A 16785-nucleotide genomic window follows, 5' to 3' on the forward strand; every position below is an offset into this window, starting at 1 on the left:
TCTTTTTGATTGAATTTACTGGTTCCTTCTCTTTCAGACTATACACAAATTGATGAACTAATAACAAGGAACCTTGATTATAAAATTAACTCTAAATTTTTTTTTTTTAAAGTAATGTAGATATACACAGGAACACACTTTGCCTGTACAATTCAGCTCCAACCATATGATCTCTTCATACACGCTACCCCCAACTTGGTTCAAAACCCACTTGTTTCATGAGAATGTCTCTTACCAACAAGGCTAAGGACAATCATGGTTTTTCTTTTTAAGCTTAGGGGTTCTGTTTAGGCTCAAAACTGTTTGATTAAAGGTTTATGTAGTTCATGGGTTGGCTTTTTGGCTACTGGCTACATATAATAAACAATTGCCTTAGTAAATTCCAAGCATAGCTTAACTGTAACTCATGGGAGACTCAAACAAAACGGACTGCATGAATCAGTGATGACTCTCAATGATTGAATTTTAACTGTTTGGCTCACTCCCTCACACGGCTTGGTTAAGTGCCCTGGATGTCAACAACTTCAGACTCATTTCAATTTCACTTGAACATACTTGAAGCACACAATTAAAGTCAAAAATGTACAACCACTGGTGCAACAATGTAGATTTCCAGATTAGCAAACAATGCTCATTGAAAACTTTGAACCATGAAAATGCTCATTCCAGAAAGATTATCAATTTGATTCCCAAAAAGAATTTTGTCATCACCACAAGTGGACACAAAACACATTAGATACTAATACGATATTTGCATGAAAGCACAACAGAAATCAAAAGAGAGAACTTAAAACTTACCTTGAATCAAAGAGAATGATGGTGTGTGTGAAAGAGAAGAAAGCAAGAGAAAATGAGAAGACCAGGTTTGAAAGTGTTGGGAATGAAAGACAAATAAAGGGATAACTTCTTTTCTGTTCTTGGATTGGTCTTTCTCAATTTTTTTTTTGAGGCGCTCAGCCCTTTTTAGGCGCTCAGCCATTTTGGTACAGAGGGCATTATAAAGAAAAGTGTTGAGCGCTTTGAAAACGCTCAGCCATTTGATGCAGAAATCTCAACTAAAATGTTTTGCTGATATGAACGGCTGAGCGCCTTGAAACAGCTGAGCCGTTTACCCCCTGTGAGGAAAATTTATCTACAAAGTAGACACTGCAGCCAAACGGCTGAGCCGTTTTTAATGGCTGATCCGTTTTGTCAGTTTTGTAAACTTACCTGGAAGAATCACATTTTGTTCTCCTTTCACACTCCCACTTCCAGTTACCTTCAATAAACAAAATAGCTGAGTTGCCTCCCAGTAAGTGCTTCTTTATTGTCATTAGCTTGACACTTCCTGTATGACCATGGCTCCTTCAGATGAGTAATGGTGGTGAGTCTTTCACCTCGCCACCCAAATATTGTTTAAGCCTTTGACCATTTACTACCCAAATCCTTCCAGTGGCAGGATCTTCAAGTTCAATAGCCCCATATGATTTGACTTACTTGTAAATATATAGGTGAGTCCACAAAACACAACAAAACAAATATATCTATATATTATAAATATTCACAAACTAAATTATTTACAAAATTACAAAATCACAAGAACAAGAATTACTAAATAACACCAAATCCCCGGCAACGGCGCCAGAAACTTGATGAGGATTTTCGCAATCTCTCCACTTGGCAAGCGGACCAAGTTTTGATGTAGTATTTAAGTATCGTCCTCAAGGATTTGAGAATTTAGTAATTCTTACTCTAATGATTAATATAAAGATGTTGATATAATTGGAAGTGAGCTAATGTGAGGAAAAATTAAAACGGTAATGTAAAAGTTATAAGAACAATTATATAAAACAAGGATTGGACCCTAGAGCACTTGCTAACTCCTAAATTTCCTTAAAATAAATATGATTTCATCTTCATAACTTCCACGTTCATTTAGTAATTCAACAAGATCCCTCAAAATTGAATCCTAAAGTAATTAATCTAAAACATGATTCCTCTATGTTTTATGATTAACACTTTGCATTAAGAATAATGACTTGAACAAGGTGACTAAACAAATCAAGTCTATTCCTAGAGCAAGAGATGTTTAGGTGCAAGATTCAGTTCGGGTTTTCAAAAACGTTTTCCAACCGGATTCAAAAACCAAAAATCATACAACGGGTGATCAAGCCGATATAAGCATTAAGAGAAGAATCAAACACAAGTAATGAAAATGAAATGCATATATATATTTAAGAAGAAGAAGAGTTAGTAGTTACATCTAGACCAATCCTCAAAGATTTAGCCCCTCATGGCCATTTACAAGATCAAAGGAGTGGAAGAAGAAATTACAAAGGAAGAGATGAAGAAAAGGAGTTGATCCTCGTTCCCAAGTGATCCAGCCTCCAAATCTTCGTTCCCACTCTGTTCTTTCTTCCTCCTGTGCTCCCAGCTCTTGTTTTTCTCTTTGTTTTCGTCTCCCCTTTTCTCTCCCCCCTGCCCTTTTATAATTGCTAGAATTAAAACAGAGTAGACAGGAAAGAGAAGAATCCGCTCAGCGCCTTGAAACGGCTGAGCGGATTGGGAGTTCTTCACCATGAAGAAACCTCAAGGGCTGAGCGCCTGAGATCCGCTGAGTGCTTTAGAGGCAGAGAGCACCCCTTGTTCCTGGATGAAATCCGCTGAGCGGATGGGAATGGCTGAGCGGATTGAAGGCAGAGAGCACTCCTTCTCCTCCAAGGCCAATCCGCTGGGCGCTTTGAAGTGGCTGAGCGCCTTGAGTTTGGGAAGTTCTCTGACCTGATTCCGCTGAGCGCTTTAGAATGGCTGAGCCATTCTTCTCCAGGTTTCAAAACCTACAAAATAAGCACCAAATTGGATCAAAGGCTTCCTATTCCCTGTACTAACATTAATCAAAAGCACCTCTTTGATTCTAAGCATATATAGATCAAAATAATATCAATATGTACACAAAATGTGCTAGATAAGTGTCTCAAGTGAGTATTAAATCAAACTAATTAGACACTTATCAGTTGGGCCTTGGGCCTGAGATCTGTTATGATCTGATTAGATATTAGATCTCGTCTGGAGCGAGATCCCCGAGATCAGTTATGATCTGATTAGATTGCGGATCTCATCTTGAGCGAGATCTCCGAGATCAGTTATGATCTGATTAGATTGCGGATCTCGCTTAGGTCGAGATCTCCCAGTGCGTGCCCGTGGTTATTCCACGTTGTGATACCGAGCTCGAGCTCGGCATGACAGTACGGATAATACATGTTACATTTATTTGTTTGTTTAATAGTAAAAATCTTTGATTTATAATTAATATTCAAAAAATATTTCTAAAAATATTTATTATCAAACAAACAATTTTTTATAATCATCAAGTATAATATTTATATATATAGAAAGAGGAAGCAAACGTATCAGGTAAGAAGATATTTTATTGTAAGTGATGAGAGGTAATATAATCTTTAAATTAATTTAATAAATCAGATTAAAACTTCTTGTTGAAGTTAAAGTTTCTGAAGTATCATGTCGCGTTGTTCTTTTCTTTTCTGTGTTTGTATTGTATCAGCATATAAGAAATCCCAACCCCCACTTTCCAAAATGATAGTTAATTAGGGTAATGATAGTTAATTAGGCTAATTAATTAAGGTTGCATATAAATTATTCATAACCTCCAGGTGCGCAAAGGTCATGTAGTAGATGATAATAATATATACCAGCCCCGTCACACATTCTAATTAATATGTTCACAATCATCTTGAGAAAAAATGGGGTTTCGCTCACATTGGAGAAAAAATGGATGTATTATTTTTTTTTAATATATTTAATGTAAAAATAAGTTAATTAACAAAGACGTTTCAAAGACACTCACAGTAAAAGAAATCATATTGGAAGAGATTTATCAAATTAAGAATAAAAAATATCATAATCTTCATATTTAGCAATTCTTTTATATGTATTTTCTTAGCATAAAAAATAATTATTTTTTAAAACTAGTATTTTATTTGTCATTGTTAATATTATTTATCATGTAATAAATTTTTGCCCTCCTATTAAATTTTTTCTAGTTGGGTCCCTTTCCTAATGTATTATGTAATGGTCGTCGGTTCAAATTGTCATGTTTAGATGTTCTTGTATAGAGGGCTACGTGCATGTTACTATTTTATGTTCATATGCAACAAAAATTGGCCTGTCACAATCTACAACAATATATCTCTAATAGCATATGAACATAAAATAGTAACATGGATGGACCCTTTTATGTGGAAAAATCCTTTCACACAACGACCAAATTAGTAAACACTCCTGTAAGAAACTTTGAATCATTAATGCATGTTTTAGAAAAACACTGAATCAAGCCTTGCTTGCTTGACCTTCCCAAGTCATCGAAAGTGGAACCTACGTGCTAAGCAGGACGAACCAACTCTTCTTGAATCAATTTTAAATATTCAAAGCATTTAAATGGACATTTTTAATATTATTTTTTAATTAAAAATACAATTTATTTATTTATTGAACCTACTGACCAAGTATTTTTATATTCATCTTAAATCAAAATTAAATTTTTATCTTGATAATTTATATATATCGATCATTAATGATAAATTTTTTCTTCTTAATTTGTCGAAAATAATTCTTATTAAAACTCATTAACACAAATGATACGAAACTTGTGTATTTTAATTAATAACAAAAGTTCAATTCTCAAATTACGCATTGAATTGTGAGTAGTGGTGTCATTTTATTTGTAAATAAATCGTTATAGTAAAATAAAATTATACCTCCTTTTTATACTTTTAATATTTTATATAATCCTATAATTTATTCTAAATCATTTTTATTCTCTTATTATTTTTCTTTATAATTTTTATTTCTTTTATTTACTCTCGTATACAAAATCCGTCTATTTACTTTTCAATCTTTATATAAAAGTTAATTAACTTTTGTTCTGTTCTCACTGGTCCCTCCTATCACTCGTGCTTTCATGCACATAAAAAAGAAAGGAATGTATTTATTTCACGACTTCAATAAACACAATTTACAAATTCACTAAAACATCTACTAACACTAATCGCCACGATGTCACCGCCAATGGCGCCACCCATCGCGGCGCATCTCGCGGTCTTCACCCTTCTCGTCACCGTCTCCGCCGCCGCAACCGGATACCACAACCACACGGTCGGCGGCGCCGCCGGGTGGTCCTTCGACTCCGCCACCAACGCAACCGCCACGAACTACTCCTCTTGGGCCTCAAATCAAACCTTCGACCTCGGCGATTATCTCAGTAAGCTCAATCACTTTTTTTTCTCTTCTCAATTAATTTTCATTACATTATTATCGTTATCGTCACTATTCCGCTTTGCACAACACGACGTCGTTTAACACCGTTAAGTTACCCTATTCTGTTGCCGCGAAAACAAACGCTTAATGAAAATCAACATGAAATTGGAATCATTCTCCATTTCATTCACTTTTCTGATTTCTTAACTCTGTCATAAACCAAACGCCAAAATCTAATTCAATTTTCGGTGTTTTTTTTTTCTTTTTTCGTTTTACTATTTTTTCTTCTGATTCTTAGTTTTCAACACGAATTCGAACCAAACGGTGGTTCAGACTTACAATAAGACAACCTATCTGAACTGCACCGCCGACGAAACCGACAACGGAACCTTCGTGTACGGCGGCGGAAGCCGTCGTTTCGGCGAAGCGTTGACCATCGCGGTGCCGTTGACCATAGTTGGACCGAACTACTTCTTCTCCGACGCCGCCGACGGCGTCCAGTGCCAGCACGGCCTGGCCTTCGAGATCGACGTCCAGCGCGGCCTCGGCTTGCCGCCGAGTCTCAACCAGCCGCCGCCGCCGCCGTACCAGGAGCCGCCGGGTCCCGACGCCGGTCAGTCTCCGCCGGTCGCGGTGGCGCAGTCTCCCAGCGGCAGCGCGTTCGCGAGTCGCGCTGACGTGCGCGTCGCGGTTTACGGCTTCGCTGCGGCGTTGTTGGTGCTGCTGCAGTTTCAGTGAGGAATAGGGTAGCTTACGGTGGGTGCGCACTGCGCAGCACTGGATAAATTGTTTTTACAGCTCACAGATTCCGAGGGAGATGAAATTTATTGAAATTGTTTTGCATTTCATTTATTTGCGAGTTTCATTTTGTTTCTTTGTAGTAAGTTTACATTATTTTGAATAATAATATAATATCATATACATTTTGGGGGAAAATGTCTACAAGTGGAGATTGTTGTTATCTTGTGGTTTTTTATTCCACGAAACTAGAGTGATCATATTTTTTGGCCATTTTTTTTTTAAATTTTTCAATACTTTGGATGATGTGTGATAAGGGAAAAAATGAATAGTAAGATAAATAACGTGATAAAAAAGAGATAAAAATGTTTAGTTTATATGCATTGCTAATGTAAATTTTTTATATAGACATTTAATATAAAATCATTATAATGTTATATTATATTATTTATTAATATGCTACGATGATAATTGATAAATTGAATTCCAATTAAATGTGAAAATAATAAGTAATTAAGGACAGCACCTAGGTGTACTCTATAAAACTTATTGTTTGGCCATTTTTATTTTTATTTTTATTTTTTGAACTTTACACATAGTCTATACTGTATATAAAACTGTCTAGGAGTGAATATATGTTGATTTTCTATGAGATTTTTATTTACAATGAGAAATAATTGATTTTATTGTTTTTTTTTCATGGAGTGTAAAATGTGGTTTATGAAATTTCAGGATTACATTTAAATAAATCGGAGAACATTTATCAAACATGTTCTTATTTTTAAAATGTCGGTACTTATTTTAAAAATTCGGCAGTATTATACATATGCCAAAAATTACAAAAATCGTATATCTTTAAAGAAGAATGCAATTTTAGGGTTTGTTTTTAATTTATTAAGGTATTATACGGACTAAAAGTTGTATTTTTTTTTCATACAATAACTAATATGTAAAGTAGTAATATGTAAAGTAGTAGTATCATTTATAAAGACAATAATTAGTTTAATCATTAATTTTGTCCACATCATTGCCACATGTTAGTCATTTTAGCTCTATTGTCTGATAAAGAATTGTTGCAACTTGCAAGTATACGTATTTATGAAGCATGTTTATTGGAAATGAAGATAAATAAAAGGACCTATCCAACAATTGTAAATTAAGCTTGTAATGATCCATTAGATTATTATATTTAATATAGTATAGAATTATGCAATAGAAATTATAAAATTATATTATTATAGAGTTTTTATGTAACAGTAATCTATATATATATATATATATAACAATTATATATGTATATGTGTAGAAAGTTTAAAATATTTTTTTTTCAAAGTAATTGAAAATATAAAATCCTTGTACACATATAATATATATTACGTATGCTAACATGTAAACAAAACAATCATATCATCGATTAATGTCTCTAATAAAACAAAATTATAAAGGAGTAATGCTACAAAAATCAGGTCATCCTCAACATGATTTTCCACTAACAACATCAAGTCATTCAAGTTAATTTTATTTTATTCTCATATCAAGTATGATTATATTAACATTTCCAAATATAAAAAAAAATATAGGATAAACTTGTGAAAAAATAAACATATACACAACATCAGATTACATCAATACATTATAGACAATATGAACAACTTTCATACAACACAACTTAACATCTTTCAATTGGATAACAACATCATCATATATAAACAACACATCAACTTCCAACATTTACAATATTATCATCTTAAACATATTTAAACAACTAATGTGAGGTCACACATATTAACTATATAGACCTTTTACAATAAATGTAAGTAATTTAAGTGACTATATTATATTAAATTACAGTGTTTGACTTGTCACAACTAGGTCAATTATAGATAATGTTAGGCCTCATCAATGTGTCATGTATACAACTTAAATTTCTTTCTTAGGTTTGTTACTTAAACTATGAAAGTTTAATACTATTATTAGGATAAAATAAATTAAGTGAGAACTTACCATAGCCTTAACACGCATAAACTAAGTCTCCTATAAGAATAAATTATCAACTATCCTCTAAGTACTATGCATCCTTCTAGTAATTGGTTACGGATTTTAACTCTTGACTTTATACCTTACTCAATTTTAGTCACTTTATACATATATGGCTCGACCTGACCCTTATACGAGTTTCACATAAAACCTAGAGAAGACAACTTAAAATATATCTATATAATAAGATATTCTAATTTTCAAAAATAACTTTATTCTCCCTAATTTTTATGTATCTCAACTTAAGACATGTATCTTTGTCACATGCCTACAACTTAACAACTTGATCAACTATAACGTCATGCAACTTTACAACTATATCAACTATCAACTTATAGCTTAAACAACTTCATACATCATCATACATTATCTTAGATTAATGCATTAACAACATACAACATGTAATAAATTCAACTATCCTATACATATCCACCAATTTCTTAACCAAACAAGTTTTCATTAGGTAACCCATGTCCAACACCATTCACTTGCGTCCGACGTTATTGAGATATGGAACTCCCTGTCTCACCCACTCCCAAGGCCATTCAACTTGCACCCAATGTGGATGAGGTCAAAGAACTCTTGGGACAATCACACCTAACATGACTAAACCCATGCCTAACCCCATTTTAGATAGAGACAATTCTCTCTCTTGACATTCGATATCACTCCATTGGTGTCTGACGTCACTCAGGAAAAGAGTTTCTATCTTAGCCACGTTAGGTGTTACACAACTCAAGGTCCAACGTCACCAAGTCATAGACAATTCTCTTATCTCATGCTTGACGTTATTCAAATCATGTTTGATGTGACTAAGTCAGAGACTTTTCTCTCCCCTCATGCTCAACATAAGTAAGATATAGGATCTTTGATTTGAGCCACGCTTGAAACGATAGGGATTTTCACACTTTGGCATAATCTCATTTTGGCTCAAATCCACTTGAAACTCAGAAAAGACCAACATGCAATGCATAATACAACATATAGGCACCATAAATAGCTAAAAAAAACTCTATGTATAACATGCAACCATCACATTTTATGGATCATCAAATTCTTCACCAAGACACCTTCTAACACCAAAATTCAATCAACCTAACATTCCATTCGAATTCAATCACACAACCAACATTCTATGCAACTAATCAACACAAAAACAGTACAATACAACAATTTCATCAATTACAAACTTCACTTACCTCTAGATGATCCAAATTGAGAAGAGGAGAAGATGGAAGACGAACTCAAAAACTCTACATGGTCCTCAACTTTGGAAGCTTCAAATCATCACTACTAAGCTATGGGGGAAGGACTTGAGGTCTTACATAATCGAAGGAGGAAGAAGTTATCCTTCAATTCTATAAAATTTCTCTTTAACTTCTCTCTACTTTTCTTAAAACATTAACTTATGAAGTTCAAATTTTAAGAAAAACTTTATATAATATATAATTAATTAAAATACCTAAAACATATAAGATTACAATGGTTTCTAATCTTTTTGGTTTTAAAGAAATGTGATAAAGGAAAATTTGTAGATAATGTTATAAAGAAATTTGTAAAATGACTAAATAAAAATTAGCTTAAACATAAATGAAAGATGTAAAATAAGGTAAAGTAGATAAATTAGATTAATCTTGATCGTGGATTTGAGTTACAACATTCTTTTTTATATTTAAAATGCCTATAACAATTAGACTTGTTTAGCTGTATCTAATATCTTACTCCCTTTCATTCTCGGTGAAAACTAACGGTTACGTTTCTATTTCCTTTTTCTTTTGCTTTCTTTAGTGTGTTTGAATGAGAAATTTAGATGGAGTAATTCATTTATTTGAAGAATTTCAAATTTTTTGAGGTGAAATACGTTGTTTGAATGGAGAATTTATAAAGAATTTGAAATTCAAGCATTTGTGAAATTCTTTGAAATAGTAGAATTTCAAATTCTCCCCAAAAAGTAAGAATTTGCAATTCCTCGTATTTTTTTTCCTTATTTCACTTATATATTTTATCTTATCTCTTATCTCTTCATGTTTTTAATTATTGAATATTTAAAAATATTTTTAAAATTATGAAATATTATCTAATATTAATTTTTAAAATTATTAAATATTTAAAATTTAGCTAATATTTATTTTTACAAAATTTAATTTAAGAATCTCAACATATAAATATATTTTTAAAATCAATTTTACCATGGTAGAATCAAATTGTCATACTCAAACTAACAATTTAAAATTTGATAAATTTAAATTGACTTATCCAAACAAAATATTTTAAAAATGATAGAAATTGAAATCAAAGTAATTCAAATACTAAGAATTTAAAATTCTTTGAATTTGTAAAATTTATCATCCAAACACGCCATTAGGTTTCTACCTTGTCACATTTCTTACTAATCTTTTTATCTCTTCATTAATAGTCTCTTTTAAATGGCTATCTACCATGATCAGTTATTTTTAGCTATCTTTATTAATAATTGTGTAATGACCATATCCGTTAAATATTTTTTCACTAATAATTACGAAAAAAAAAGACTAAGCCAAACAAAATAAAACATAAAAAAATCACAAAAACAAAACCTCATTAAGTCTCTCATGCCAAACTTTTCAACATAAACATCCTAAATTACCAAAGATCAAAATGCACATTACAAGTTACAAATGATAAAACTAAAAAAAATAATAGTAAAATTAATCCTAAATAACTCAAAATACATGTGTTCCTATATGAATTAATATGAAAAAAAAAAAAAACAAAATACAACTCACAATATAATACAAGTTGACCTCTCATGTATAAGAAGCCTTTTATACCTTGAGACCGTATTATTTAGCTAAAAATGCATTTACAAGAGCTTTGACATGTGTTATTCAATAAAAGGGTAGTACTATACTCTCTGTATGGCCAAGCCTGGAACATTTGGTGAATGATTTAACCTATTTATATTTCTAAAAATTCATATTTAAATAATTTATGCAACACACGAATGCTATAGGATATTTAAAGAGATTATAATATTTGAAGGGCAAGATTAAAGGCTTATTTAATTTATTATTGAACTAAGATGCCCTATTTTAGAGCTACGAAGACTTTTTGAAAAAGACATTTCTATTTTTTCACAGTGATACTTTATTTTTGAAGGTGTCAAAATGAAATTGGTGCAAATATAGTGTTGAATAATAAAGATGTTTTCTTATAGAGAAATGTAAATTAAAATACAGAAATGTAATCCGTTCATAGTTTTTAATTTTTAGTATATTTAGTATTAATAAAAAAAAAGTTTAATAGACATATGTTTTTGGTGTAGAAAAATTTACGCTATTAATTAATAAAATTATCATTTTATGAGTCTTACAATAATTATTAGGTTAAAACCCTATTTTGGTTCCTTATAATCTTTTTTTGTTTCAATTTAGTCCCTCATTAATTTTTGGTCTCAATTTGGTCCCAAATTAATTAATTGATTTCAATTTAGTCCTAAATTAATTAATTGGTTTCAATGTGGGACTTTCCGTCCAAATTGCTTTAACGGTGTTAACTTTTGGCCATGTGGACGCCACGTAGATGCATACGTGGCATCCACGTGGATGAGAGTTTTTTTGAAAACACTTAGACCCAGAACGGCCCGTTCTGAAACCGGAACGGACCGTTCTGGTTGCACCAGTGAAGCAGAACGGGCCGTTCTGAAATCAGAACGGGCCGTTCTTCTTTCAAAACGGGCCGTTCTGAAATCAGAACGGGCCGTTCTGGTCCAGAACTGTGAATAAAATATTCTTTACTTAATTGTTTTTTATATTATAATTATGCAATTTTGATCTCTAAGGTTTTAATTGAGTAATTTCAGTCCTTAAAAGATTATAATTGTGTAATTTTAGTCTCACAATTTTTAATTGAACAATTTTAATCTCTCAAATATCATAATTGTGGAATTTTAGTCTTTCTCATTAAAAATTTAATAATTTTAAAATTTTAATATATATATATATAATGTTTTAAAACTATATAATTGTTTGTTTATTTAAATTAACGTATTTTTTTAATGTATCAAATGATATATATTTACTATTATTAAATAAATAAAATTTATATATTATTAATATTTTAATATTACTGATAAATTAATAACAATAATATTTTTACCTTTTTTATAAATAAACTAATAATTTGATAAATATAACTTAATATATATTAATATATTTTTACAAAAATATAAATATATAAGATCAGATATATATTTCTAATTAATATACTTATATTTTTTGTAAAAGTATATTAATATATAACAAGTTATATTTATCAAATTATTAGTTTATCTATAAATATATTAATAATATTATTGATATAATATCGAAAATTATAATATACGTTAATTTGAATAGATAAATAATTATTTAATTTTAAAACATTATATATATATATATATATATATATTAAAATTATTAATTTTTAATGGGAGAAACAAAAATCATACTATTATGATATTTGAGAGACTAAAATTGTTCAATTAAAAATTGAAGGACCAAAATCGCGCAATTGCAATTCTTTAAGGACTAAAATTATGCAATTAAAATCTTGGAGATCACAAAACTGCACAATTGTAATACTTGAGGGATAAAAGATGTAATTAAACCAATATTCTTAATTAATTTTATTAAAAAATATAATAATTAATAAGATAAAAGGAATATCACTTTATAATTTTTTGCAACTTATTTAAGATTAAAGGAATAAAATGATAAAAATTAATAAGATAAACATAATAAAATAAAATATAAAAAAATATTAATATATTTATTTTATTAGATATAATAACATAATTAAAATATAATTAATAATATATATTTTATAAAATTATTAATATTTTATATATAAAAAAATAAAATAAAATCGGAACGGGCCGTTCTGAAACCGGAACGGGCCGTTCTGGTGCATTTTGGGTGTGTTAATTTTGCACTTGGAACGGGTCGTTCCGGATGCAAAATTAACACACCAAAAGTGCACCCAGAACGTCCCGTTCCGGTTTCAGAACGGGCCGTTCTGGGTCCAGGTGTTTTCAAAAAAATTCTCATCCACGTGGATGCCACGTATGCATCTACGTGGCGTCCACATGGCCAAAAGTTAACACTGTTAAAGCAATTTGGATGGAAAGTCTCACATTGAAACCAATTAATTAATTTAGGACTAAATTGAAACCAATTAATTAATTTGGGACTATATTGAGACCAAAAATTAATGAGGGACTAAATTGAAACAAAAAAGATTATAAGGGACCAAAATAGGGTTTTAACCTAATTATTATTAAAATTAATAAACTTATCGATAGACTAAAATTAAATAATAATATATATTATTTTTCTTGAAAAAATAAATATTAATTATTATTATTTTTAATTATTGTAGCTATGTTTTCTCATTGAATTACAATATAAGAATTGTATTGTGAAAAAATGTCTATATATTGACAATAATTTTTTTTTTCTACACAGTGATCTATCGTAATTACCATTTACTCTCCGAACTTGGATATAAAAAAATGTCTTATATAGTAAAAAAAATATAAACAGATCTTAATTAATATTTTCTTTCTCCCAAATATTTAGTTCTTTTAGCCTTCTTATTTTACTCCAAACAATCAGCATTTTGAAATTTTAAAGTCTAATTTATTTTTTTCTCAGTTATATTTCTACATACTCTCTTCGTTTCAACATGATTATAATTTAAAATTTCTATTAATGTTTCAAAACTTATACTGGTTCTTGATAAGAGTACTCAATCAATATATTACTAACCGATAAATCACTAGTTGAAGTGTGTGAACTGCTGTAAATAAAATGTAAGAAAATATAAATATATATAACATTAACCAAATATAGACACAAAAGGTGAGATGGTGTAATGGTAAATGTAAAGTAAGGTCATCATTTTCACCTTGTCCCCCGTTTGATTCTCACTAGAAGCAGATTTGAGGTGGTTAAATAATTTATCAAAGAATAAATTAAAAAAAATATTATTATATCAAAAGTTGTTTCACATTAAAGCAATTTTTGAAGTTGTTGAATAATTTATAAAAAAATAAATTAGAAAAATATAATTAATATTATATTAAAAAGTGAAAACATTAATCACAGAAACAAAGTAACAGTAAGATAAAAAAAAACTATATTTTTAGTCTAAAATTACATCTATTACATATTTTTTTAATTCATACCTGAAAGAAATCTAAAGATTTGGAATACGGAAAGGATTACTCAATTTTATGAAATCATTTTGAAAATATCTTTTGAGATTCTATTTCTAATACTTTTTTTTTGTTGGTCAAATTGTAATAAAAGGTAACATGTAAAAGAAAGTTTTTTTTAATAGAGATTTGTAACGACCCGCCATGGTTTCTACACTTAGTGAAATCGCACTACTGCTAGTGAATTAAGAGAAATATTAAGTTGGATAACTCATACATACAAGTATAAATAAGAATGAAAATAACTAAGTTTTTAGTTATAAAATAGAACACCATATATATATAGTCTTCCCAAAAATAATATGACTCTAGTGTCGGTCAAGCACAGACGAAACCATTACCCAAAATGGTAACTCTAACACGAGGGTCAAACTCCCCGTCTCGCAACGGTTATCCCAACTCCAAGCTAGCCCTGACCTGCTCCTATACAAGGTATGATCATCGCAGTCCATCCATATGGAAACAGAAGGGTAAGCTAGAGTTCAAAAATCAATCATACAAGTATAGAACAATAATCTATACTACACAATCATTCAACTATCAATCATATTCATAGAGTCACACCATACACTCTATTCAATACTACTCATGCATAAAATACAATCCACCAATCATGAAGTCAAACACCACACTTCATCATATTAATAATCATGCAATAAATGCATCTCATGACAGATATCAATGCATATCAATCATCTAATGTGTCGTCACGCATACACCTAGGAGATCTCCCTAACAATAGAGCTGTATAAGTGACATCCCATCCTACTGAAACCACCCCAACCGTTTTCACGCCCAATGCGTCTGCTCGATCACAACTAAACAGGATATAATCCTCACTCGGGTTTACTCAGATGATGTCACTTACACAATTGGAAGTCCAGATCCACCGTCAGATATAGTACAGCTGGGTACGAGCTTACCACGACCTTGGCATGCATAACCAAGTCAATTGTGGAGTTCGCCCACCGACTATCCGCAAAGATCCACGCACCTTCCAGAGTACTTGGTTAAGGAAATAACCCTCGACCTCATACCCCGCTCCAACACTAGCTAAGGACTTAGAAGAGACTCACCCAACCTAGTGGCCTACCTAAGCACCACTCTCCCAAATCCAGTGGCCTACCTGAGCACCACTCTCATATATCAGTGGCCTATCCAAACACCACTCTCAAGAGACTCTATGTGAGCTCTTGCAGTTCGAAAATATTTTTTCTCTCCTCAAGTCCTAGGCTAGACTCATGCCATAAGGCATTACATGCAATTATGCATCACACATCATACATGGTCTGCCCACCATCATGATCAACAATCATACACATGTCATAAGACATCACATGCAATAATGCATCATACATCATACATGGTTTACCCACCATTATGATCAATAATCATACACATGTCATATGACATCACATGCAATAATGCATCATACATCACACATGGTCTACCCACCATTATGATCAATAATCATACACATGCCATAAAGCATCACATGCAATAATGCATCATACATCATATATACATGATCTAAAACTTCAACTTTAAACATGCATAAGCATCAATTTAAATCAATTATTTATAAACATATTCACGTTCGGCGCAGTCAGCTCACGCCTAGCCTAACACCAACCCGAGAGTTCTAAGCTCTTCTACGCCCGGCCTAAATGTCAGTCAGAGAGTTCAAAAACTCTCATCCAAACCAACAAATCCAGCCACATGCAACCACAAAAACACAATGCATAGGCTCCATACAACTTAAATAAACTTAGATCTCACATGCATCCAACCTATGCATCAAAATTATCAAAATCCTCATTTTTCTCAAAACTCCAAAAAATGAGATTTTCTTCAATCCATTTATGGATTCTCAACATTCATGCATCAATTGAGTTTCTAAACTCACATGCAGCCTAAACAACAAACATTCTAACTTCCCTCACCTGAAGATTGGCTCAAAATAGCCAATAACTGAGAAGAAATAGAATTCCCTTCCGAAGCTCAACTTAGAACTACAATCCTTCCAAAGCAAGCTTCCTAATCTGAATTTCAAGAAAAGACAGAAGACATTAGTGATCTCGAGGAGAAAAAGAATCATACAGAGAAATTTGGGAGAGAAATGAGCTCACAGACCTAGAGTCATTCTCTCTAAAACTTCTCTCTAAAATCTCCACTTTCTCCTCAACCACACAACGCCTATTTATAGAAGTTCAGGAGTGGCCAGAACGGCCTGTTCCGAATCCGGAACGACTTGTTCTGCACCCTTTCATCTTTTGTAAAAATCACATGCAGAATGGCCCGTTTTGAAATCAGAACGGCCCGTTCTGGGACTCATCTAGAACAGCCCGTTCTCCATCCAGAACGGCTCGTACTCCCTCCAGAACGGCCCGTACTACATCTAGAATGACCCGTTCTCAACTACGATTTACAGGTCAATTTAGTAGTTTGAAACGGCCTGTTCCCATATTAGGCTTTTGGGCCTTCTGAAATAACTTTCTACGTTACAAGATTAATAAAATTAT

General features: G+C 31.6%; 1 protein-coding gene across 1 annotated transcript; it reads left to right on the top strand.

Moving 5' to 3' along the window:
* The first annotated feature begins 4963 nt into the window (after positions 1-4963).
* LOC109802964 (early nodulin-like protein 18) lies at positions 4964-6198 on the top strand. The gene is made up of 2 exons (XM_083072935.1): positions 4964-5257; positions 5552-6198. Exons 1-2 carry the CDS (start codon positions 5053-5055, stop codon positions 5989-5991), a joined length of 645 nt encoding a protein of 214 aa, XP_082929061.1. The 5' UTR covers positions 4964-5052; the 3' UTR covers positions 5992-6198.
* Positions 6199-16785: the final 10587 nt, after the last annotated feature.

The sequence above is a fragment of the Cajanus cajan genome, chromosome 4 (assembly GCF_000230855.2).
Source record: "Cajanus cajan strain Asha chromosome 4, NIPB_CcT2T_4, whole genome shotgun sequence".
NCBI classification, from domain to species: Eukaryota; Viridiplantae; Streptophyta; class Magnoliopsida; order Fabales; family Fabaceae; genus Cajanus; species Cajanus cajan.